A 24,866-nucleotide genomic window follows, 5' to 3' on the forward strand; every position below is an offset into this window, starting at 1 on the left:
CTTGTAATTCTTATATCAATTTTGTATGTAACATTTAAACGGAAATATTGACTGTGTACCCTTCTGTTTTAGAGGAAATAAACGGTGCTTCTATCTCAATTTAGTTCTTTCCATGCTGTGTCCTCCTAAACAAGGCACCAGACCTCACTGCTTTTCATGCCATCCACAGACACACCTCTTGTATCCTATTCCATAGGACATAGTAAAAATGATCCAGATGGACGTCACTTTCCTATGGTTTTAAAACAGATATCATCAGAGTTTTTTTTTTTTTTTCTTTTTGCAATAGAGTGTGGAAGAAAAAAAAACAGGCAAGAGAAATTCAATATGTTAATATAACTGGATTACATAATACAGTAAAAAGTCAATGGGTAACTTCAGTAGTCTTTGTAAATATTTTTAAAGATGCCGTAATGTTAATCCCCAGAACCTCTGATGGAAGTAAAAATGATTCTCATTCTATGGTTAGATGGTTAAGAGGAAATGATCGAACGTTAAACTCCTGAGTTTTAGTTTACCATCTTATTTGTTTTGTTTTTGTTTCTTTGTGTATTTTACTTTTTATTATGTTATTCTCTTGTATCAAGTTTAGTCAATACAATGTTTTGTGATAATCTTATTTTGCCTGATGTGATGAAAGTTTAATTGAATGCATTTTTCCTTTATGTTTTGCTCACAAAGATAAGCCACAGTTGAAAAAAGTTTTGAATGTGCGATTATTTATGATAGGCTCAGGGGAGGAAAAATAAGGAGTTCTCAGTAGGAAGGAGTCCAGCAGCACTGTCAGTTTGTTTCGTTCTCATCAGTATGTTTTGTTCTCATTTATGACCATGATCAACACAATTGCATTTCTAGACCCCCCATATACACTGAAATTTTATTTTTTATGTTGTATTATTAGCTTAATATGTTAATAAATAACTGAGAGAAGGCCTCCAGACACCCAGAGGTATTCTTTTTAAATTTGCAAAAGTTTTAGAATGGGATTTATTAGGTCCCTTTCAGAGGATAAAAGGAGATACTGAGAGGAAGAAAGAAAAAAAGGCTGGTATTGGAATGCTTTCCTAAAATGGCCGGGTCACCAACCTGTAAGTGAACATGATTTACAAGCTAGCACTTTCCCCCTTTATTCCTTTCACATAGTGTCATTTTTCAATGTTTTATCTTTCTGCCAACAAAAGGTTATTTTGCAACAGAAATATTCTGGGTCATTGTGGAAAAGTTCAATTCTGCTTCCAACCAACATTCCTGGTCTTGGTCTTCTTAAAATTTAGGATGAAGAGTAAATTGAGTCAAAGTTAAATTTTCTCCCTTTGGGTATATCACTTGATTGGATATACCCTTTCGGTATATCCCAAGTAGAATATACTTGATTAATAGTAGTCTTTTCTTTAGATTCTTTCTCCTTTTTATTTTTCTGGAAGTCTTATATGCTATGCACACTATGTATTTTTATGTTCTACTTTGCTTAAATGCCATAGTCATTCCAAGTGTGGATTGATAATAGAAATGACTTATTCTGAATATATTCACTAAATATGTTCCATACCTGTACATAGATAGCACTATGTCACATAGGAAGTAGATGAAAATTCTTTTAATTACTTATTAAACACAAACTTTTACTAGTGAACTTTATTTAAGGCCCTATCAAAGGAAAAAGAAGTAATGAAGTATTAGAATAAAAATTATCATTTATATAATTTTAAGGATATTTTTACTGTAAGACCCTTATTCTCAGGAGATAGTTTATGTAAAATGATACTGTGTTGATGCTTTTTAGTTGTGTGTTTAGAAGCTATGTATAATGTTTTAGAAGTGTAAGAGATTTTAGCTTTTGATATTGGATTATTGGACTGTAAGCTAATAAATATATAGAATACATTTTTGCATGAACAAACACTAAACTGATGTTCTATCATATTTCTGCTCTTTATTATTATGTTATAAAGGTAGCTGTCCAGCCTACTAGCAACTATTTTTAAATGGATGCATTCTTTAGATGCTCCATTGTCTCGAGACGGCATGCTCACTTATTTCCTGTTTTGTTGCTTACCACATGATTTAAAACACAAAAAATAAAAACAGCATTCAGTGGTTTTCAAAGAGCTTTGGATTTGTCCCTGTGAAGCTTATTTGTACATTGTAGTATCTTTGTTCCCAGATAGTGATTCTAGTAAAAATACATAGTCACGCAATTGGAAACACCTTTTAAAAACTTCTGGGATATTCTTTCTTTCTCCTCCAACTTCCTAAAACTCCAAAAAGGGTTAAAAGTGACAATGGGACTTGACACACGCTAATTACAGGAACTTAACAGCTCACTGAATGTAGTCACTGATAGAAATAAAGACTGAAGAGAAATTTACTTTCGAAAACAGTACAACAGAGCACATCGTAACCAGAAAGAACAATTCTGCCGCTGGCTGACGGTGCTGCTGCAAGGGGAGGTGCACGGCTGTTGAAGCGGAGGTAGAGGGGTGTCTTCTTTTCAGTAGTTTTTGCAGTTGTGACAAATGCAATGAGGAAGATGTGAAACTGTAGAACCAGATTCATTTCCTCACAGAAACTTTGTAAAAAACTGTGTCTTTATCCCCTCTCAGTGGACATCTGACGATGACCAGTGTTGGTGTTCTTAGGTATGGATGTGATTCTTATGGGTGGTGATGTGAAGAGTTTCAGAAATGTTAATGATGAAAGAAGAGGCCTTTTCATCTGTGGCAGTGTACGCTAACTGTGGATTTGATACAAAGGGAGACTGAAAAGACCAATCACACTGGCCTCTGATCCAGACTTTTTGCTTTCCCCCAGCAGGAAGATGTCAAAACAGAAGGCTTGGGAAATAAAGTATGTGAGAGACTGTTTCAAGTGCTTTAAGGACCTGGAAACCGAAATGAGCAAAGCAAAGCAGAGTCTGATTTTTTGGAAGTTAGGTGAAGGCAGTGTTATACAGAAGTGTTAGCATTGTTGAGTACTGTGATATGGGAAGGCAGCACCCTGAGACCCATCCGCACTTTACCTAATACAGTGGTTCTCAGACCTGAGCATGCACCAGAATCTCCTGGAGGGCTTGCTAAAAACACAGGTTGTTAGGTCCCACCCCCAGAGCTTCAGATTCAGTAGTTCTCGGGTGTGGCCTGGTGAATATTTGCATGTCCAAGAACTTTGAAGGTGGTACTACTAGCCAGAGTCCACACTTTGAGAACAAATGTAATAATCCTTAAAATAACCCTATGAGATAGGCATTACTGTTTTTATTGTACACATTAGTAGTCTGGGCTCTGAGAGGTTAAATAACTGACCCATGAGTCTACTAAGCTAGTAAGTGGCAGTACTGGGACTCAGATTCAGGTTTTTTCCTGACTCCCAAAACCAAGCTTTCTCCATCTGACCATATTTTATTAAAAGGTAGAGAGATAAAGAATAGTGAGCCAAAGAAGGTGGAAATAATGTTACTTGACACTGGAGACTGACAAGCAGAGGAGGAACATCAGAGCTCTGTTATTCCCCGGGCCCCCGCTGGGCTGGGTACTTGACCAGGGTTCAGTGAGGCTGTTCTCTGATCTATGGATTAGAGAAACCAATACTGCCATTTATCTAAGGTGGCTGGCAAAATTGCTAAGGAGTTTGGGGGAAGCTTTGACAAATCAAAAGAGAAGAGAACTAAAGGATTAGAAAGAAGGTGAAAAGTTGATATTAGACATTATTGATATGAATGCTGATTTGAGGAAACAAAGAAGGAAAGCAAGTATTTTTTAAAGGTAGTTATGTAAAGTAGCTTAATGTACTTTAAGCTCAAACATATGAGAAACAGAACAAAAAAACATACACCATTTTCACAAACTCATGAAGAAAAAATAAACGACAGGAGAATCAGTGAATATAATGGCATCATATTGCTGGACCTCCTCCCCATACCTTGTTTAACTCTGCACAGTATTGTGGCTGAGAGCATTTTCAGGGTTTTATTCTGTACTGTCTTGTTATTTTCATACATTCTGTCTCCATCAACTGTATCATCACATCTTATGTATCAAAATGAAATGATCAGCTCTTACTGTGAGATATTTCTGTTGGCTCTATTATTCCACTTTGAAATCTCCAGGAAAATGTTGTCTGCCTGAAAGAAGTGATTTGGATTTCTCCAGCATATACTTCAAAAAGGAGTTAATTTTTATTGGTCTTATAAATTGCCATTCTGGTAGTAATCTGGAACTTAGAAGTAATTTTGCTTTTACTGCAGAACTTTTCCTACAGTCTTACACCACCAGGTATTACTTAGGGAAAATGCATGTCCACGCTGGAGCGTTTGAATACTTCGGGGTGGAATTTAAGGAAAATATGTCATTATCTTGAGGACACTGATTTCATCTTGCTAATGTTTTTTTGCTATCATTTTATTTTTTAAGCAAAGTTAAACCACCTCCACAAATTTCACCCAGCAAATCAATGGGCGGAGAATTTTGCGTGGCTGCAATGTTTGGGACATCCAGATCATGGTTTGCAAATAATGCAGGTCTGAAAAGAGAAAAAGGTATGTAGTTTCACTGAAGCTTAAACTTGCTGTTTGTAACTTTTGTTTCTTTAGGAAAATTGATAGCAATTCTCCCTGAATAATATTGAACCCAATTTTTCCATTAGCATGTTTCTCCTTAACTATTCAAGCCTAGTCAAGACAAAAGGTTATCTTCTTACCACAGATGTGAAATAAACTGACCACTGAATGTTATGATTTTATTGGCAACAATCTACAGGTATTCTCAATTCCATACCATTATATGTAGCTTTTACATTTGTGACAAGCTGATTTCACACCATTGTTTCTGAGGTGTGGAGAGGAAAAACCTTGTTATCCCTATTTTAGCGATGAAGAACTTGAGATCAGAGAGGTTAAATATTTTAGCTAAAAGCACTGGTTAGTAAGTGATTGTATCAGAGTTTGAAACTCAGGTTTTCTAATGCTGAATCTAGTTTATAAGAAGTCAACACAATAGAATTACTATGTTGTACACCTAAAACCAATAAAATATTGTATGTCTTTTGTATTTCAGTTAAAAAAATCAACAACTCTGCCATGTTATCAACCAAAAGATAAAAACATGCTTATTTTTAGAAAGAAACATAGACACATCATTTTCACTAACTCATGAAGGAAAAATAAATGATGGGAAGGTTAATGAATATAATTGCATTGCATTGTTAGACATCCTCCCCATACCGTGTCTAACTCTACAGGGTGTTGTGGCTGAGAGCATTTTCAGGATTCCGTTCTGTACCATCTCTTTATTATCATACATTCTTTCTCCATCAACTGTATTGTCAATCCCTTATTTTATATATCAAACTGAAATGGAACTATTTTAGAGATAAGACATTAGATTTATCATTCATGGTAACCATTGCTCCTTTGCATTTATATGTATCTTAACCCCTGCTTTGATCACTAGGATCAACACCTAAAATGTTCATATAATTGGTGTTTTAGTATGTTATTCCTTATTGTTTCTGTGTAGAAGAGAATGCCTACATTCGTGGGCCAAACATTCAATTTTGAATGTTGGGATTTTTCCCTTATTATTTTTGTCCTATTAAAGTAGGTCACAAACTGAGTTAGCGAGGCACTTCTCTGATGAGTTCCTTGGGCTGTATTGTTCTTGGCAAAATGGCTCTCCTTTACACTTACTTCTGGCAGTCAGATGTTAGCCTGTTCCCTTGTTATCGCCTTTCAGTGACCCTTTCCTTGGAAACAGGATCTCAGGCACAGCAGGTTCCTTACCTAAGAGGCAGAGGACACAGTAGAGCACGCAAGCCTTCCATTTTCTTATCCCATCTTTATTTTTTTGTTACCGCCTTGGCTTTAGTGATGCTATCAAAATGACTTTTTGTTACTAGTTAAAACCCTCTGTGAAGCTCGATTTCAAATGCTTCTCCCTTCTGTTCTAATTACCCTTTTAACTTGCTACTCCTTTATGTCCCACTGACTGGTCCTAAGCCATTTTCTCCAATCAGCTGTAATTGATTCCCCTGGCACAGAGATAAGTTGCCCCACCCAGCATTCGTGAGTGATTTCATGTGCTCCTAGGTTTTCTGTAAAATCCAAGATAGCAGACTAACCCTGTTTTGGTAGTGAGGACATATGAACTTCTTATAAAGTCATTTGATTAGGTCCATATTTAGCACCTGACCTCAAAGTATGACTGGTCTTCATTTATGATAGGAGCCTGTGATCCCACTGAAAGAAAAGAAGATTTTGGGGAGGAGGACATGTGTATTTTTCATTTGTTTGTTTATTTTAATCCAGAAACTTCAAAGAGAAAATTTTCTGAGAGAAAGTAGATGAGAAGTTAGGCTGACTTAGGCCTATGAAGAGTCTCTCATGTAGTTCAGTCAGTACATCTGATGTCACTGAATCTCAGTCCACACAGTCAGTCCTTCCCTGTCCCACCTGATGTTGTTTATTTTTCATATTGTGGGACAAGTTACACTGCAGATATATACAGGAGACTGTAAAATATTGTTTCACTATAATTTTAAGTATACTTACATCATTCTTGAACTAAATTGCTTAAGATTTAAAAATATTTTGATATTTTCATATTTATTAGCATCTACTTAACAGGCAACCTTCAGGCAAGGAGCAGCACCATGTAAAAAAATTATTGTCTTTTTTTTTCTCTTGGGAGCCTCAGGACAGACCAAAAGGTCAATAGCTTATAGAGATACTGCTGTGCTCCTTTTATGCCATTGTCACACATATCCAAGTTGTGTTTTTCTGTTTATAGATCAGTCCAAACAAGTTGTAGTTGAATCTCTCTACATTATTAGCTGCTATGGGACCTTGGTAGAGCACATGGTGGAACCACGGCCGCTCAGCACCGCCCTCAAGATCAGTGATGACACCCCACTGGAAATGATGACATCACCTCGAGCCAGCTGGACTCTGGTTCGGTAGGACCTCCTTTCATGCTTTTCAGCAGCTTTATTGAAGTATAAAATACTAAGGTGTACAATGTGATAAGGCTTGACATATATCTATACCGCCGTGAAGCCATCACCATAACGAACATTAAAATATATCCATTGCCCCCAAATGTTTCTCGTGTCTCTTTGTAATCTCTTCCTCCTGCCCCTCTTTACCCCACCCACTGTGCCCAGGTAACCACTGGTCTGCTCTTTGTCACTATAGATTAGTTTATGATTTCTAGAATTTTGTATAAATGGAATCATAGAGTATATGTATACTCTTTTTTTTGTCCTATTTCTTTCACCCAGCAAACTTGAGTCATCCTGTTGTTGCATGTATCAGTAATTCCTTTTCAAAATGAGACTAATTTATATTAATACAATTTGCCCATTGAAGGTGAATTTTAACCGTCATCACAGTCAATTTTCATCACCTCCAAAAGAAACTCTGTACGCATTAGCAGTCACTCTCCATTTTCCCCATCCCTTCAGCCTTAGGCAACTACCAGTTTACTTTTTGTCTGTATGGATATGGCTACTCTGGAAAATTCCTATAAATGGAATCATACAAAATGTGACCTTTTACATCTGACTCTCTTCACTTATCATTGTTTTCAAGATCCATCTATGCTGTAGCACATATGAGAACTTTATTCCTTTTATGGCCAAATAATATTCCATTGCATGGATATACCACACAATTTATTCATAAGCTGATGGACATTTCCATTTTGTAGCTGCTTTGAATTATGCTTCTGAGAACATTTGCGTACGAATTTTTGTGTGTGCCTGTGTTTTCAGTTGTCTTTGTTACATGCCTCCTTTTGAACTCTTTTCCCCTTGCATTTTTGTGTTACCTTTTCTAGGACCTGGTTTTTTCTGTCCACATATAAAGCTTTAGTGCTTCCCCTATTTCCAGTCTTATACTCAATGAAAATAGAAAGTACATTGAGATAGCCATTAAGGGGAATGGAAGCTAATAGAATTATATTTGAAGGTTTCTTTTAAAGTAATTCCCCAAGATATAATGGTTAAGCACTGTAGAAATGTTTGATAAGTATCAGAGTCCTTCTCAAAATTACCTAATCATTAGAAACTTTATAAGCTAGTATAGAGAGGGAGAAATAAAAATTTAGCATAAAACTGGTTCTATATAGTGTACAATGGTAAAAGAGAGAAAAAATTGGTCCTGAAATGTATGGATGGAAACAGGCAAAAGTGGATATGAAAATGATCCTTCTTTTGACATTTAAAAATATTCCTATATTGATTTTTGAAGGCTCCAGCATTCTTTACTATACTGAATTGATCAGATTAATATCTTATTTATCAAGCTATTTAGGAACAGGCAGATCTAATGAAAATTACTGAACCGTCATTGTTGAAATAAAATTTTTCCTACTTTGCTTTATTTTAAAATATACATATATTCTAAGAATAGAGAGCTCTAACAATTGTCAGAAATTAGGTAAAATTACAACAACTTAGTTGTGACATTTGAATTCCACACTTCCTCTCTATCCAATGTTTTGAAAATCTTGCCTACCCTATTGCGGGTTCTTCTGCTATTAAGCTTATACTGGCTTTATGGAATTTGTATGACTCATTGCCACCTTTTTATTCTTTTTCAAGCAGATGGCCTTGTGTTTCAGGTTTCAGCCCTCCATCATGTTCATTTGAATGATTATAAAGATATAAAGATAGTGTGAGTTTATATCAGTATCTGTAAGTGGTGACAATGATGGTGAGTCACATCCCATTTATTAAGCTTAAATACTGATATTCTTCTGCTGTTCCTTTAGAACTCCTCAATGGAATGAATTGCAACCACCATTTAATGCAAACCACCCTCTGCTCCTTGCTGCAGATGCAGTGCAGTATTATCAGTTTCTGCTTGCTGGCCGTAAGTAGTTCTCATTTTTTCCTTCCATACAGTATTTTGAGATTTCCTCCTAAAATACTGACTTCTAATGCCACCATGCATATTACCACTGGTCCGTAGGCCATAGCCCATCAACAATCACACTGAGGCAAGTAAGATGTTTAATGCAAATGCCCCAGCACACATTAAGTATGCCTCTGTGTGTTCATATTCCCTACCAGGAAATATACCCCTGCAATTATATAAGTTAGTGAGGGAATATCTGCTGTGCTTTCAAAGGTTTAAAAAAAAAGGGGGTACTAGGATATAATAAACTTTCAAACAACTTGGTATTTATTTTTGACATGAAGAAAATTAAGCACTTTTCACTGTGGAAACTGTATCAGCAGGTTTTTCTTTTTTATAGAATGTTATTTGCAGTGATAAAGTTACGATTGCAGTTCTGTTGAGTTTTTGTTCATTAATTTACTTACATATTCAAGCCCTAGCATTTGTAGAGATTGAACTGAATTCTTTTTTCACTTAAGGAGAAGATGTAGATTGAGCTAGAAACAGTCATTGTTGTAGGGGAGGCATAAAAAGACAGTTTAATATTTATTATCCAGTTTATGGTCATAGAATTCAAAATTCTTTACAGTTATAATTGAATTTTATAGAAATGACTGGATCCTTAATTTAACTTGATGGCCTTGAGCACTGCATATTTTTAAGAAATTTCCTAAAAATCAACATTGACATGCTTTTAATGGAGTTGCGTTGTATCGAACTTATTATTTTGCCTGGCTATATTATATAGCATGAAGTAAGTGTTTCTAAACCAGTTTTATTTTATGTTTATAATGTTTTACATATTATGGTAACAAAAAATGTATTTATTGGCTTTGCTCTAAAGTTATGAAACTCCATAACTGTAACAAATAGTTGACAGTCTTGCTTCCTTACACTTGCTGATTTTTCCAGCATGTATTTATTGAATGACTTCTATCTGTCAGGCTCTTGTGATTTAAATGTGACTTATATGTTACTCAGTCCTCAGTGCGTTCACTAATTTGGGAGACAGTTGTTTAATTAAAAAGTAAAATGAAAGGAGATGGGTTCATCAGTGAAGGGTTGTACATTGAAGTCTGAGAGCCAAAACCTTCACAGAGAGGTAATATGTGTAAATGATTTTCTGGTACAAGAAGCAGAATACATAAAAGTTGTTAGGATCTAGGTTATCTAAGCATGTATTTAAATCTTTCATATGAACTGGAAAAAACATGACATTTATGTAATATCAAATTAAAATCATGAGAACATTTACCTCTTTCTCTTAATAGGGGGTAAATAACTAATCATTGAATTAAGTAGTTGAATCTTTCAGAATTAATACTGATTTTCTTTGTTTTGTTACTTTGATAGGTCTGTTTAGTAGACAAACAGTAGCAAGTCTCACATATGTAAGAAAAAGATATGGGCAAAAAACAAATGCAGTTACCTCTATCTTTCAGTTTTTTTTGTTCTAGCAAATTAAGCTGATTGATGTTACTTGATTTTAGCAACTCTAAACACCTTTGTGCAATTCTCAGAACTAAAAAAATCCCCAAGTGAACATTTTGAGACCCACTGCTGTAGGCAGGAGCAAGTCATCAAATGTTTTCAAGCACTGGAATGACACCATCAGAATTGCACTTCAGGAAGTCCACTTCGGCAGTGTTTTATAATAGGAGGTTCAGAGGAGGGGAGGTATGTGGAAGTTCCATGATCTAGGAGCAAGATCTAGGAGCTTTAAATAATGTTGTCTTACAGAGAAGACAAGACAAACCTGTAAGATGTTGCAGAGTTGGAGTAGAAAAGAATTAGAGACGTTTTGAATGAAGGAAGTTGCTGATGAGTCTGTGGTTTCTAGCTGAAATAGGTAACATGGTGCATTTCATCTCAGACCTTTTGAATTCCAGATGGACTAGCACTGGGATAAGTATAAAAAGCCCTGGATTCCAGTTCTAAATCACTTGTCAATACCTTGATAAATCTAAATATCAACAATGATACTTGCTCTTACAAAGGCATTATTATGATCAATGAAGTGATGCTAAAGCCTTTAAAAGCTGTAAAAAATATATGCATTTGAGCATTATTCTGTACCTTTGTTTACCTTAAAAGGACATATTTTCAAATAACAGACTTCAGGGACTTAATAATGGAATATTTATTCTGACTGTAATTTTGTTTTATCTTGTGAAATGTTACTATATATATATATATATAAAACTTAATAGGCAAAAAAAATACCTACGAGATAGGTAATTCTGTAACAATTACTATATTGCTTCTTTACATTGAGGGTAGAGACACAGATTTAGCCTGGATTTTAAAATCACATTTTCTTACATTAAGAAAGGCTATTTGATTGAGAGTCCTGGACATGACAGTATATTACATGACTGAAGCAATTAAGTACACAAAACATGGACATCTGTGTCAAAGGAGTAAAAGCCTGAAATACAATTGGTAAAAGCAGTGCTGGAGCCAGTTTAGAGAAAACCTTTACCTGCCCATCTGTTAAGCCCTTTATGCAAGTGATAGCCTCATGTAAAAAGATTTTCTTATTACTCTCTTGCTTTTCTCTTTAATTCCCTTACTAAAGCCATTTGAAAAAATGTTGTGACCTCTTAAAACATAGGTGTACCATACCTAATGCAGAAAGATTTTTGTTTTACTTAACCATAGTGAAAAATCATCTCTTATTAACCAACTTGAAGACAGTTGGTAAATATATTACTAAAAGTATTTTCAAATATAATCATTTGGAGTAAAATTCTAATGCAAACTCCACAAACTTTGCAAGTATTTTCTTTGGTTGTATTTGGATCTGTGAATCAAGTGAAGCAAACTGTTCAAACTCCAGAAATTATAATAATATTAGACAAAGAGTGATGGAAATGGAAATGGGGAGACTGTCTCAGGGAGATGAGAGAAGGAGAGCAGGATGTTTAGCAAGGAATCCCCACTCCCCTTTCAGTCCTATAATCATAATAAATACAGTGCTAGTTGATAAACAGAGTTCTGCATATGTGGCAAGGGGGTGACTAGTGGGGGAGGGAAAGGGAACCCTGCCTGAACACTAAAGATGTCTTATCTAACTTTGAAGTGAAATAACAAAAACTCCAGATTTTGTATTCTTAACTGTAGTTGCATTTCCTACCTATATTAAGTGAATAGAATGTTACAAAATCCAGGAATTTGCTTTATTGCAAACTAAATCATACTAGAGTGTGCCTTTCACAGGTCACTGTGTGGGTGGAGTAACTTCTTATTAGGTCAAACCATAGGAAATTGCCATTTTGAGTAAGCTAAAAAAAAGTAAAATATCAGCAAATTGTATGGTTTAATTGAGTAAATTGATTAATTTATATGTGCAAAGTAAATGAACAGATGGTAATCTGATCTTGCTATATATATCTCAGTAAAAGTTAAAGTCAAGAATCTAATACCAAAAATAAAGTTTTGTCCTGGTTATAAAAAATCTTGGGAATGATTTATAAAATGATTATAGCAGAGAAGATTAGTGATTTTGTGTTAACACTACTTTTCTCCCATCAAAAAAAACTGCATACTATAATTACCTTTTCTAAATTAGTCATTTTATTTCAGTGTATTCCTTTTCTGAAAACAAAGATAAACATTAGAAGACGCTAACAAATATCAACCAGCTTTGAATATGATCCCAAAATAGACAATAACTTTCTTTAGTCTGCTTCAAAGCTTCCCAAATTGTAAATTAAAAACAGGGCTTACTGAGTTGACTTGGGAAAGTTTTTATTTAAGGAAAAAATAATGTTTCCTCCTTTTCTTTCAGGTAATTTGGCGGCAGCCATATTTTTAAGTTGCTGACATTAACTAGCTTTGCTAGGGGGAGGTCAGACTTTGAACTTCTTTCTAAGATAATCCATGGGCATGTGAGAAGTTCCTCTGTAAGTTTACGGAGTTTTCTTTGTCAAATGGTAACAAAAGACCATTCAACAGAAATATAGCTTTGATACATGATAGAAAGGTGACTGGGATCCATAGAATCCCCCTGTGTTTTACTGGGGATATAATTGTCGTCCTCTACCTTTAAAGGCATTGTAAGAAAGGTGGGGAGAACCTTTGACACCAGATGGAAAGAAATGAAGAACATTGAAAATAGTTAAGATGTATGTTTCAAACATATACCATGTTTCAATTAGATTTCATACATTTTTGTGAAAATAATATTCTTTAGTTTCATTGGGTATATCTGGAGATTCCATTTGAAAAGTAGCTCCCCATCAAGGTGGAATAACAGAGAGATCAGATTTACCATCCTGCCTGAAACAAACAACAAAAAGCCCCAGAATATATAAACCAACTCTTTTCAAGTCACTGGCCTTCAGGGAATGAAGGACCACGATTCTCAACAGATGGAAAAAACAAACAAGGCTAGCCCTACAATTGTCTCCGTTTATTGCCTTGAAAGAGTTTCTAGGCTGTGTTGCAGTGAGGGGGAGTCCAAGTTGAATACAAAAGAGACAGAACTGAGAGTCCAGTAAGACCAAGGAAGAGCCTCTATCAGCAAACTACCATAGACTATTATTGTAAATAAAGTTTCACTGAAAGACAGTCACACCATTTCATTTGTCACAGGTCGTTTGTTCCCTGACGGCCAGTGACTTGAAAAGAGTTGGTTTATATATGTCATATTGTTTGTGGCCAATTTAATATTAGAACCACAGAGCTGAGTAATAGTGCAGAAACCATATGACCCACAAAGCCCTAAATATATGCTATTTACTAACTCCTGATCTGGAATTTGCTGGATAGGATATACGAGAGAATAGATCTGCACAGAATGAGATCTCTGAAAATCTGCAAAAGGGTCCTCTTTAGTATTTAGCGTAATACTGGTAGTTATGGGAAACTACCTGAAGTCAAGGAAACGGCCATCAGAGAGCTTTAGAAGGCACAGTGCCTAGAGCTCGCACATTCAGGAATAGTGACACTAATAGTTACAACTGTATTACATATGTTTGAAAGTTAGGCAGAGATGAAACATTGAAAAGACTCAAATCAAAGCTTTAAATAGGAAAACCTAGCTATGAAAAGCTGCACTGGATAAGATTGAGGATAAATTAGAAATTGCATAAGAAAATATTAGTGAACTTGAAGACAAACCAAGAGAAATGATCCAAAATGAAACACAGATAGAAAAACATTTTTAAAACATTTTCTCTGATCTTGGGTAATGCATACTTGAAATTAGAGACCCTGAAGGATGGGTGATGGGACAGAAGAAATAGCCAAAAAATGTCTGAATCTGATATAAACTATAAACCCACAGATATGAAAAGGTCAGTAAATTCCAAGTACAAGAAACATGAAGAAAACCATCCCAAAGTACATAATAATCAAATTGCTCAAAATCATTTAGGAAGAGAAAAATCTTAAAAGCAGCCAGAAGGAGAAAAAAATGTGTTAATTCTGAGGGACAAAGATAAGAATGACAGTAGATTCCTTTAAGTACTGAAAATGAACAACTGTTAGCAAAGAATTCTATGCTTCTTCAAAATGAAGGCAAAATAAACATTTTTTCAGATATAAAACAACAAAAAATTTTAAATTGATCAGCAGTAGACATACTGACAGGAAATGTTAAAGGAAGTCCTTCAAGCAGAAGAAAAATGATAACAGATAGAAATGAAGAATACTGAAAATGGCTTAAACATGTATGTGGAGGGATTTTATGGTAGTTATTTGAGTCTCTTCAGAATGTAGTTCACTGTTAACACATAAAATAATCTTAATGCATTGCGGTCTTTAAAATATGTGTGTGTGTGTGTGTGTGTGTGTGTGTTGTCAGTGTATTATAGTCTTTAAAACACACACATGCACACATATACAGTGTATGACAATAGCATAAAGGCAAGGAGTGTGAGAAGTAAAACTATACTATTGTAAGGTTTTTATAGTATGTAAGTGATAAAGCATCACCTGAAGGTAAACTGTGATGCTACAAATGTATATAAAGAAATCAAAAGCAACTTAAGCCAAGGAAGGAAAAAAAATGGAAACACAATCAAATAATATCTGACAATTTTGTATGGTGAGAGATGGTAGCTACACTTACCATGGTGAGCATTTTGTAATGTAAATCATTGTTGAATCACTGTCTTGTATGCCTGAAACTAATATAATATTGTATCTCAACTATAATACTTCAATAAAAAATAGAATTTCAAAATAGGCATTAAAAAAGAAAGGAAAAAGCCAGATGGTGTAATCCTATGCATATTAGTGTTCCTAGTAGTCATAAATGGTCTAAATATCCTAATAAGTCAGAATTGTCAAATTAGGTTAAAAAAAAAAAAGCCCCAACTATATGCTGCTTAGGAGAAACATAGTTTAAACCCTGAGTTGGTTCGTTATTATCAGACTAATAAGAACACTCTACCCAAAAGAGTAGAATACACATTTTTTTCAGATGTATAGGGATCATTGACCAATATAGACCATCTTCTGAGCCATAAAACAACTCTCAGTAAATTTAAAAGCTTTCAAGTTATACAAAGAATATTCTTTGACCACAGTGGAATTAAATAAGAAATGAATAATAGATTCCTGGAAAATCCACAAATACTTAGAAACTAAACAATACACTTCCAAATAATACATATTCACAGAAGAAATCAAAAGGTAAATTAGAAAGTATTTTGAACTGAATGAAAATGAGAACACATACAAGTTGTATGAATCTCAAGGACATTATGCCAAGTGAAAAAAGCCAGGCTCAAAGTTCACATACTACAACTCTTAAAAGCACCAAGAAAAAAAAAGGATTCCATTCATATAACATCCTCAAAAATGATAAAATGATTGAAATGAGTAACAGATTAGTGTTGACCAGGGCTTGGAGACAGAGTGGGAGAGAGGGTGTTGAATATGAGTATAAAGGGTTAGGTAGATTTTTGTGGTTAGGGAATAGTTAATATATCTTGATTGCAATAGAAATTACACAAATGAACATGTGATAAGTTTGAATAGAACAATACACACACATTCTCTGACACACACAAAATGATTGTATATAAAATTGTATATGTAAAACTGGTGAAATCCGAATAAGGGCTTTGGATTGTGCTAATGTCAATTTCCTGGTTTTGAAACTAAGTGAAGGATATACAAGAGTTCTTTGTACTATTTTGCCACTTCGTATATATCTATAATCATTTTCAAAAGTTTAAAGAAAAGTAGGATAACTTGTGGGCTGGCATTAACTCAGCACTTAGAGGGAAATTTCTAGGACTAAATGCCTGTGTTATGAAAGAGAAAGTTCTGCAATCAGTGACCTCAGCTTCCACATTCAGAAACTAGAAGTAGAGCAAATTAAAACAAAAGAAAGGCAATAATAAAGATCAGAGTGAAAATCAGTGAAGTAGAAAACTTATAAACAGTAGAAATGATAGAAATACTGTAGAAAAATAGAAAAAATAACTAAACCATAATGTTGTGGTGTGGTTTTCTGCTTAGGGTTTGTGAGATTTTGAATCTGTGGATTTATAATTGTCATCAAATTTGAAAATTTATATGAAGTTATATCTTACAAATATTTTTTCTGTCGTTTCCCTTTTCTCTTTTTGTGACTCCAATTATATCTATGTTGACCACCCGATATTTTTCCAGTTCACTGACTTTGTTTCATTTTTTAAATTCTGTTTTCCTCTCTCTGGTCTTGTAGTTAGTATTTCTATGTGTTTAACTATATCAAGTCTCCTGTTTTGGTCTTTCTAGCCTGCTATTAATTTTATTCAACATACTTGTCATTTCAGATACCATGTTTTTAATCTCTAGAAGTTCCATTTGTATTTTTTATATTTGTAATATTTTTATATTTTTCATTTCTTTCCTCATCATGTATATTGTTTGTTTTAGAGTCTTTGTGTGCTAATTCTTTTCATCATGATATTCCTTGGCAGGGCTGGGGGTTTCTATTGATTAATTTTTCTCTGTGGTTTGAGTTGTTTTCCTGCTTCTTTATTTGCCTAATGATTATTGTAGGAGGCTGGGCATTTGTAATTTCATGTTGTTGAGTGGTGGGTCATTCTGTATTCCTAGGATGCAGTCAAGTTACTTTGAGTAAGTTTGATTGTTTCTATGCTTATTTTTAAGTTTCTTTTTTTCCTCAAAACAGGCTTTTGCTTAGGGCTACCTTAGTTTTTTAAGGAGATAATATAAACCTAGTCTCTCTTATGTGACCAGTAGTGAAAGTGTGTGATCATAATTATTTCTTAAACTTCAGATGCTTTAACCCTATATATTATCTTGGTCTTGCATTATACCAGTTCTGCCAACTTTACTTCTGGCTCATTACCTTAACGTTAAGAAATAAGGAACATGTGTAGGAATGTCTGTAACACGTTGTGATGTGTACCAATTTAATAACATTAATTAATTGGTATGGAAATGCAAAGAAGGAAGAAGTTGAGTATTAGTGGGGATAATTTCAATAGGGACGGAGAAAAGTGGCTGAATTTCATAGAAAGAGGAGCGTGACTCTCTGGGATTTGGGACAGCACGGAGTAACTGAAGAAAAGTGAGGAGGAAAGGACTACTGTCCTGGCAGTAGGTTATGCCATTCACAGAAGCATTAGGAGAAGTAGGTTGCCTATTGTAGGAGAAAGAATTGGTGATTGCAATGTTGGGTCAGTTTTGGTGCATGCAGTATATATTATGGTAGTAATGTTTTGGAAATAACCCCAAAACTTCTATATGTGTACTTACAGATTTTACCCCCCCCCCTCTGAGATGTTTTGGGCATATAATTGGTAATTAATAATAAGTTTCCTATGAAATAATTTTATCCCAGACAGAATGTGGAAAGAAGAGATGAGGTTCCACTGTGATACCCTAGACAGCATGACAAGTAAGAGGCCAGTATTAATCACTCTAAAAATTCTAACTGGAATCTTACTTTAAAGTGTAAGTGTTGCTTTGACAAAAATCTTAGTTTGTTTTATACCAAAGAGAACTAAGTCAGTTCTGGGTTTTTTTGTTTGTTTTTTGTTTTGAATAGCTGAGTTCTCTATTGATGTATCTGCTTTTAAAAAAATACTACTGCTTTACTAATCTCTTCGACTTCATTAGCATTTTTATTTTATTTTAATCTTTGTATATAATGACTATAGGTATATACATTTGTATATAATGACCAAAGGTATATAGAGAGTACCTAAATGCTAGTATTGATATTTGACTGATATTAGAAGTACCAAAGTCACAAATCGGCAACATAATTAAGAAATCTTCATTCCCAACTAAATTTTGTGCTGCTGGCCTACCAACTCCAACCAAAAGAACAGAAATAACAAATATTTTTCCTTGTAACATAAAGCCACACTTTTGGATTTAGAATGAAGTCATTTTAGAATATTTTACTAGTCTTTCGTTTTATTGGTTTTATAATATGATGATGATATATTTTGAACATATTGATACAAAGAGGAAAAAAATTATTGGTCTTCTCTACCATGGTCATTGTCAGTGACCTGGAAAAGCAATTAAATATAGAGCAATTTTCTGAGCTGCTCTCTTTCAAATGTCATATTAGATTTAACCTAACATCCTGGATTGCATCGCTGTTGTGGTATGTACCAAGTATGATGGAGGTACTCAACAATATTTCCTTGCATTGTCCATAATAAATATTTGCCCAAGACTGGGTAGGGTGGAAGGGGAAGAAAGAAATGTTTTTCTCTTGTAGAGGAAATGTGTAATGTAGGTCTTATTTAAAGAATATTTATAGTCCATTGTTGGCCACTGGGTGTGTCATACCACTCTATCCAGGTTTGAATATCTGAGGTAGTTAAGAAACCACTTCAGATTCAATTATATTTGATGATTTCTCTATATTTAATTTTATCAGCTGACATATGTCCTGCCATAGAGACATGAGTGTTTTAATGAAATGAGTGTTGTTTTTCTTCGAGACTAAAAATTTGAGATAGAGTGACCCTGAATTCAGCCGTGTGTGTGTGTGTGTGTGTGTGTGTGTGTGTGTGTGTGTGTATGTGTGTGTGTGTGTGTGTAACATATCCTGGGGAACATTGTGAAATTAAATACCTATTCTTCTTCAATGAAAAGATGTCATATACTTAAATGAAATTACCACCAGCAATCTGCAAGTTTTATAAATGATGAATTGAAAAGTTTGGATTAGTTACCTTTTTTCCCATCTTCGTTTTTATGGGATACATGCTTCTTACTGATACCCATGTCTTTCCATAGATCTTCACACCTATGGAATAGTTCCTTGGGTTTTTCTGTCACTGCTGATTTATTGTTGAGAAGTTTCAGCATCTGAAGTCCTTTTTATTACAACATAATGACCTATACTCCATTCTGAAGTAAATCTTGGCATTTCTGTATTTGCTTTAGTATTTTTGATTTGAGTGTTTGCATGCCAAGCCACCTTTCTGTCATAATTATTCTTAAAATTGAAGTGAAACAAAAGTAAAGCTTTTCCAAAGGACTGTTTTTAAATGTCTGTCTGTATTTTACAAAAATGTAAATGATATTGGTAGCTTATTGTTCCTTCAGGTTGTTTTATAACCTGCTTTTTTTCAGGCACTGTTGAGAGTATACATTCTTTTCCATTGATGCTATTAATATTTAATAACATCAAATTGGTAGATTTGACTGAGATAAGACATTAATTATGATAGATTAAAGAAAAATAATCTATTGGTCATAAAACCCTTAGTCCATGAGTATCTCTGCTTCTGATGTCACTTACTCAACCTCACCTGAGTTTAAGGTTCTTACTTTCAGACACTGATATACCTGAATGTGCAATTTGTCAATTGGGTAGTAGAGATAGGGGAAGGAGGTTATGGAGATATCTGTTTGCCCTTTTCTCCACAAATAAGGAGCTATATCAGAGTGGTCTGTGTCTGCTTACCTGCAGTAATGTAATGGGTTGATACTGGCAGGAGCTCGTAGTTGGATGTGCCTTCACTTCCATCAGTAAGGTTAATTGCTAACAAATGACTAAATGGGAATTTAGGGAGAATGCTACAGCTGTCTGCTATGTTAGTGGTAACAGGAGTTCTGGCGCCTTTTCAAGGTCATTATTTGTATCTGTCTATCAGAGTTAGAATACAGTTGTTTCTCTCGGTTTCAGCCTTCTCTATAGAATTTCTGTCAATTGTTTGACTCCATTAAGTGTGCAGAGGAAATAAAAGCCTGAATGACCAATCCACCAGGGGCCATGGATAGACCCTTTCTTTGTCCATACTCAGAGCACTGCATTAGGTCTCATTATCCATTTATAATAAGCGACCTCTGCCCTGTGGGTCATAGAAAAATATTCATTGTGCTTTTCTGACACATAGGGCACCTTTCTCAGCAGACGCATGAAACAATTGGACGTCTGGTAGTCTGGAGGACTGGTACACGTTGCAGATTTTTAAATACACAGCCTTGTGCCAAATCACTCTGATGGATTTTTTTTCCCCTTGCTCTTGCATGGTTCATAAATGAGCTAAGGGGAGCCTAATGTCTGGAAGATAAATGTAGTGTTCCTTTTCTCTTCTTTTTCTTTTTCTTCTAATTTCAAAAAACAAAATTATTTTTGCAGTTTTTTTCAGTTTTGTTTTCTTGAAATTCTGTGCCTTTATCTCTGCTTTTGCATTTCCTGATAGCGAAATACAGAAAAATTTGGATATAGCGAACAGCGAGAATTATCATCTTTGGGAAATATTTGCCAAATATGCCCAGGGTAGCTCTGGAGTTTAACTGTGACAGTTTGAAACCTGTCTTCTGCTCTGCCCAAACTGGCAGGGATTAAATCTCCCACTGAAAAGTTTGGGAAGGGATTTGACTCTTCCTTGGTCACTATAGCCCAGATTTCTTCTGTGATATCAATTTGGACCAGCTACCGGGAAGTTCAGCACATCTACTAGTTCTGTCTCAAGCTCCTAGTGTATAGTTAGGCTTGGGAGAAGATGGAGATAACATAGCAGTTAGTGGATGACATACATTTATATCCACATACATACATGACACAGAAGATTGTCATGTCCAGAGCTTCACACCATGTAACCTGAAGGTCAGCCGTTCAAGAGTCAAGAGTACCAGTAACTGGGTAGCCTGAGGGCAGTGCCTCTGAAGTCCTGGTAGGACTCCGTCATTTACCTAAAGTATGTTGAGGTAGGAAAAGTAAGATTGGGAGCCAGCTCTTTAGCGATTCACATGAAGAAACTTTGAGGATAGTGGAAAATGTTTATAGAAGTACTCTTTAAGTTTAAGATGCATACATTTCATTAGTTAAGCCCTGTTCCTCTTTAGAAGCTTACTTATTTTATATTCAGTGTCACACACATTGGCCCGCTTACTTTATTAAAAATACATGAGACACACAGGGATTCAAAGAAACCCAGTTTATTGAAAAGAATTAGTAACCACACTATCTAGTAGAACTCAGGTGTCTTTATTCTAGCAAAGCAGTTTTTTATTGAGTAATAGATATACTATGGCATGATCTCAAATATTGGGACACAGAGGTATTATCTCTAAAGAAAGACCCTTGAGTCCCAGTACATATTTTTGTCTCCCAACCATTTATGGAAAACTATATAGTTGTCAGAACTCTCTCCATGACAAGAATTAATATATTAACTGGATTATAGCACCATTTGACAAATTGCTTACTAAATACATCAAAATTGATTGGACATTCTGTATTCGAATTGACAAATGGCTGCATTAGGAGAAGGAGGGAAATCCATTAATTATATCTGCTCTCAACCATAGGAAATATAATCATATAAATATGGATTTTGTTAAAACAAAAATCCCTACTTCATGGTAGTGTTGCTTATTTGTGTACCTACACCTCTTTGCCATTAATAAAAGGGCTGCTCTTGTCCACTGCCCCTTAAGTAATAAAAATAATACTAGTAATTTCTGCTGTGTTATCAATTTCAGGCTTTCCTGATGGCATAATAGTTTTTAGTGATTATTCCAGAAAAGGAGAAAAACCAGGGAAACTGTGTAATTCAGCCTTTCTGCTCAGTTCTCAGTTATACCTCCATGTGTCCATCTTACATTTGCTTTCTCATTATTTAAGTCCAGAGTTTTACTTTTGCTTTGATGGTGTATAAGCTTTTATCATCAATTTCTCCTTTTCAGAAAAAAAAAACATTTCTTACTAAGAGTAGCCAACCCAGTGACTGAGGGATAGGGAGGTGGGTGAATGCCATAGATTGTCTGTCTGCAGTTTGAATCTGTTCTCCTTATTGTTGTCATATGACAGGGGGCTTTGCCATGTGATTTTTATGGAATTTGGTGGAGAGACAAGAAACAGTGAACTGCCTTCATTGCCTTTATACCATCAGTTTCTTGCCTTTTCTTCTATGCTTTCTTTGTATTTTATGACCACATGAAGAACATCAGAACCGCCCCTGTATGATGTCAAGTCTGGGTCAGAGCTAAGATTTATAAGGAATATTTTGAGGTTAGTGTTTTTTTCCTTCTCTTGAACACTCTGCTGCCTTTTAAGACTATTTTCCAGGTGCCTGTGGTCCTGGAAAATATATATTATGTCATATATACCTTTAAATATGAAATCAAACCACTATTTCCTAAAGTGAAATCTAATTCCTCAAGGGTATTATAGAAAGTATGGCCCAGCATACTTTCTTTGTTTCTGTCATTACATATAAAGCGTCCTTGAATGTCTGTAACTTCCCTGTGTTGAGACTTCTGGTCAGAATAACTTTTTTCCATTGTTTGATAGCTTTGTGTGGTATCTCTGATCAGGATACATAGATATTGATTAATATGAGAAAAATGATTATATTAAGTTAAGGAGATATGAAGTACAGAAATCATAGAGATGCCAAATCAATGATATAATTGATATTTGGGAATAAACATCTTACATGTTTCATATGAACATTTTAGTTTAAAATAATGAATTTACTAGGTAAAGCCATGATGAATAGAGGCAGTTTATGCTTCAGGTTAAGAATATGTGGTCTTTAGAGTTTCAGATCTAAATTCCGTTTCTGCCATTTACTTTCTGGGTGATTTGGGACAAATAACTTAAGTTCCCTGGGCTTTACATATCTTTAAAATGGGGTTTAATAATACCTACCTTATAGGATTGTTGTTAGATTAAATGAGATTAGTCATCCAAAAAGCTTCACGCATTGTTTTGGATAGAATAAAAACTAACTAATGATAGCTGTTGATTGTAGATGGTGTCAACAGAAATAGTGTCCTTGTTCTCCTTTGAGATCTCCCTTGCCGCTCTCAATTCCAAGGGCTTTATGACTGACATACTACAAGGTGGCCCAGCTAAAAATGCTTTTTTGTTAAACATAGTAAAGAGAACACATTTGTAGTCTTCTGTTCTTAAGTGGTCATCTAGACAAGTATGGCTTTATACTAATATGTGCATTTTCAAAGCTATAGAAATAAATTTTACTTTAGCAATTCTAATTTATTGATGCAAATGGAAAATTTCTCTTATACCTATTTGTTTTGAGCATCATCATCACTTTAGCAATTCGTAAGGAATGATGTTTCTTTGTGTCTGCTGCATTCTGAAAGGCTTTAGTCTGGAAGTTCTTTTTCTTACTTGCCTTAAGACACTGAAATTTTTACCTAAAAAAGGTAAGATTCGCAACCTTAAGACTTCTGAAATGCCAGAACATTTGATTTTCTGAAATTATCATTGGAACCACTTTTTACTATTCTAGTGGGTCTTTCATTTTTAATTCCACATTCTTTGAACTTTACAATAAATATGTAATTATATGATAGTAATTAGGTTTTTAGAAAATTTTTAGAAAGCAATGAGAGAGTAGAAGGAGGGAAGGGAAGAGGAAGGGAAGAAAGCAAAGAAAGAAGGCAAAAAAAGGAGGAAGTAAGGCTGGACTATTTCAGTTTGTTCAGAGGACAGAAATTAAATGTTATACAGTAAACAAGAGCTAAAGGTGCTGATATGGATGATCCTTCCCCATATAGTGCCATTTGCAAACAACAGTCCTGAATGCTTCGTGTATCTCAGACCCTATCCAAGAAAAGAGTCAAGGTGACTCTGGGTCAGTCTGCAGACCAAGAAATGTTTGCTCAGTTTTTTTTCAAACATCCACACAGAAATCTTTACATTTTCTTTTTATATGGAAACGTTCAAACATACACACAAGTTGAGGGAATAGTGTCGTAAATCTACCTGTTGCGCAGCTTCAACAGTTAACAACATTCTGTCATTCTTGTTTCTTCTTTCCCCTTAAAATATATTTTTATAAATGTATGGTGAATAAAATATTATGTGAAAGCCACCCTCTATTGTATCCTTTCTCCTATGAATACTTTAATATGAATCTAATACAGGGAGTTAAAAAAAAAACATGCTCACAATGTTATTACATAATACAGAAGGGATGCAGTGGCAACAGTTTGTGGAGATAACTCTTTCCAGTGGTTTTATATTGTGGAGTAGTAGAAGGGAGAGCAAGCCTTAGAAATGTTCTCTTGCACTTGGAAAGAGAAAACCCTATGATGGTTGTGGGCTAGTACTCTGTCTTATTCTTTCCCCTGTCCTCTTGGTTGTGTGAATTTTCTGATTTATTTAGAGGTAAAATCTTGAACATTGAGTTTCTCTATTATAGGGCACACATTATGGATCCTTAATGATTGTTTGGAAAGATTTTAAATTATGTTCTTAAGTATAGGTTGAAAACGTTGATGTCTTCCATGTCTAAAAGCTTTTAACTCTGCATGCCAAGAGAACTTTACCTCTTTTGCTTAGGCAAGAGAAAATCTGCACTTAATTCTTCCTGCTGTATAATGATCTGGACTTATCTAGCGTGTAACTAGATAATAAATAAGTGAAGCATGGAAGAAGCTGCATTATGCCTTTGCAAAATTTTTTTCGTGCTCATTTTACATTTTTACGTTTACAAACAACTCCCCTTCCTTCCGTTTTTGTTTATTGTGGAGACTTTATTGTGGAGCCTGG

General features: G+C 34.8%; 1 protein-coding gene across 24 annotated transcripts in view; it reads left to right on the forward strand.

Moving 5' to 3' along the window:
- BCAS3 (BCAS3 microtubule associated cell migration factor) overlaps positions 1–24,866 on the forward strand; it is a 632,290-nt gene that overhangs the window by 341,949 nt on the left and 265,475 nt on the right. For all 24 annotated transcript variants that reach the window (XR_012130638.1, XR_012130636.1, XR_012130640.1 and 21 more), the window contains 3 exons: positions 4,410–4,534; positions 6,783–6,948; positions 8,766–8,866. Coding sequence is in view for 18 of the 24 variants with exons in the window: in XM_073235300.1 (XP_073091401.1) it covers positions 4,410–4,534; positions 6,783–6,948; positions 8,766–8,866 (392 nt within the window). In the remaining 6 variants the exon portion in view is untranslated. The remainder of the gene's footprint in view (positions 1–4,409; positions 4,535–6,782; positions 6,949–8,765; positions 8,867–24,866) is intronic.

The sequence above is a fragment of the Manis javanica genome, chromosome 4 (assembly GCF_040802235.1).
Source record: "Manis javanica isolate MJ-LG chromosome 4, MJ_LKY, whole genome shotgun sequence".
In the NCBI taxonomy this organism is placed as follows: Eukaryota; Metazoa; Chordata; class Mammalia; order Pholidota; family Manidae; genus Manis; species Manis javanica.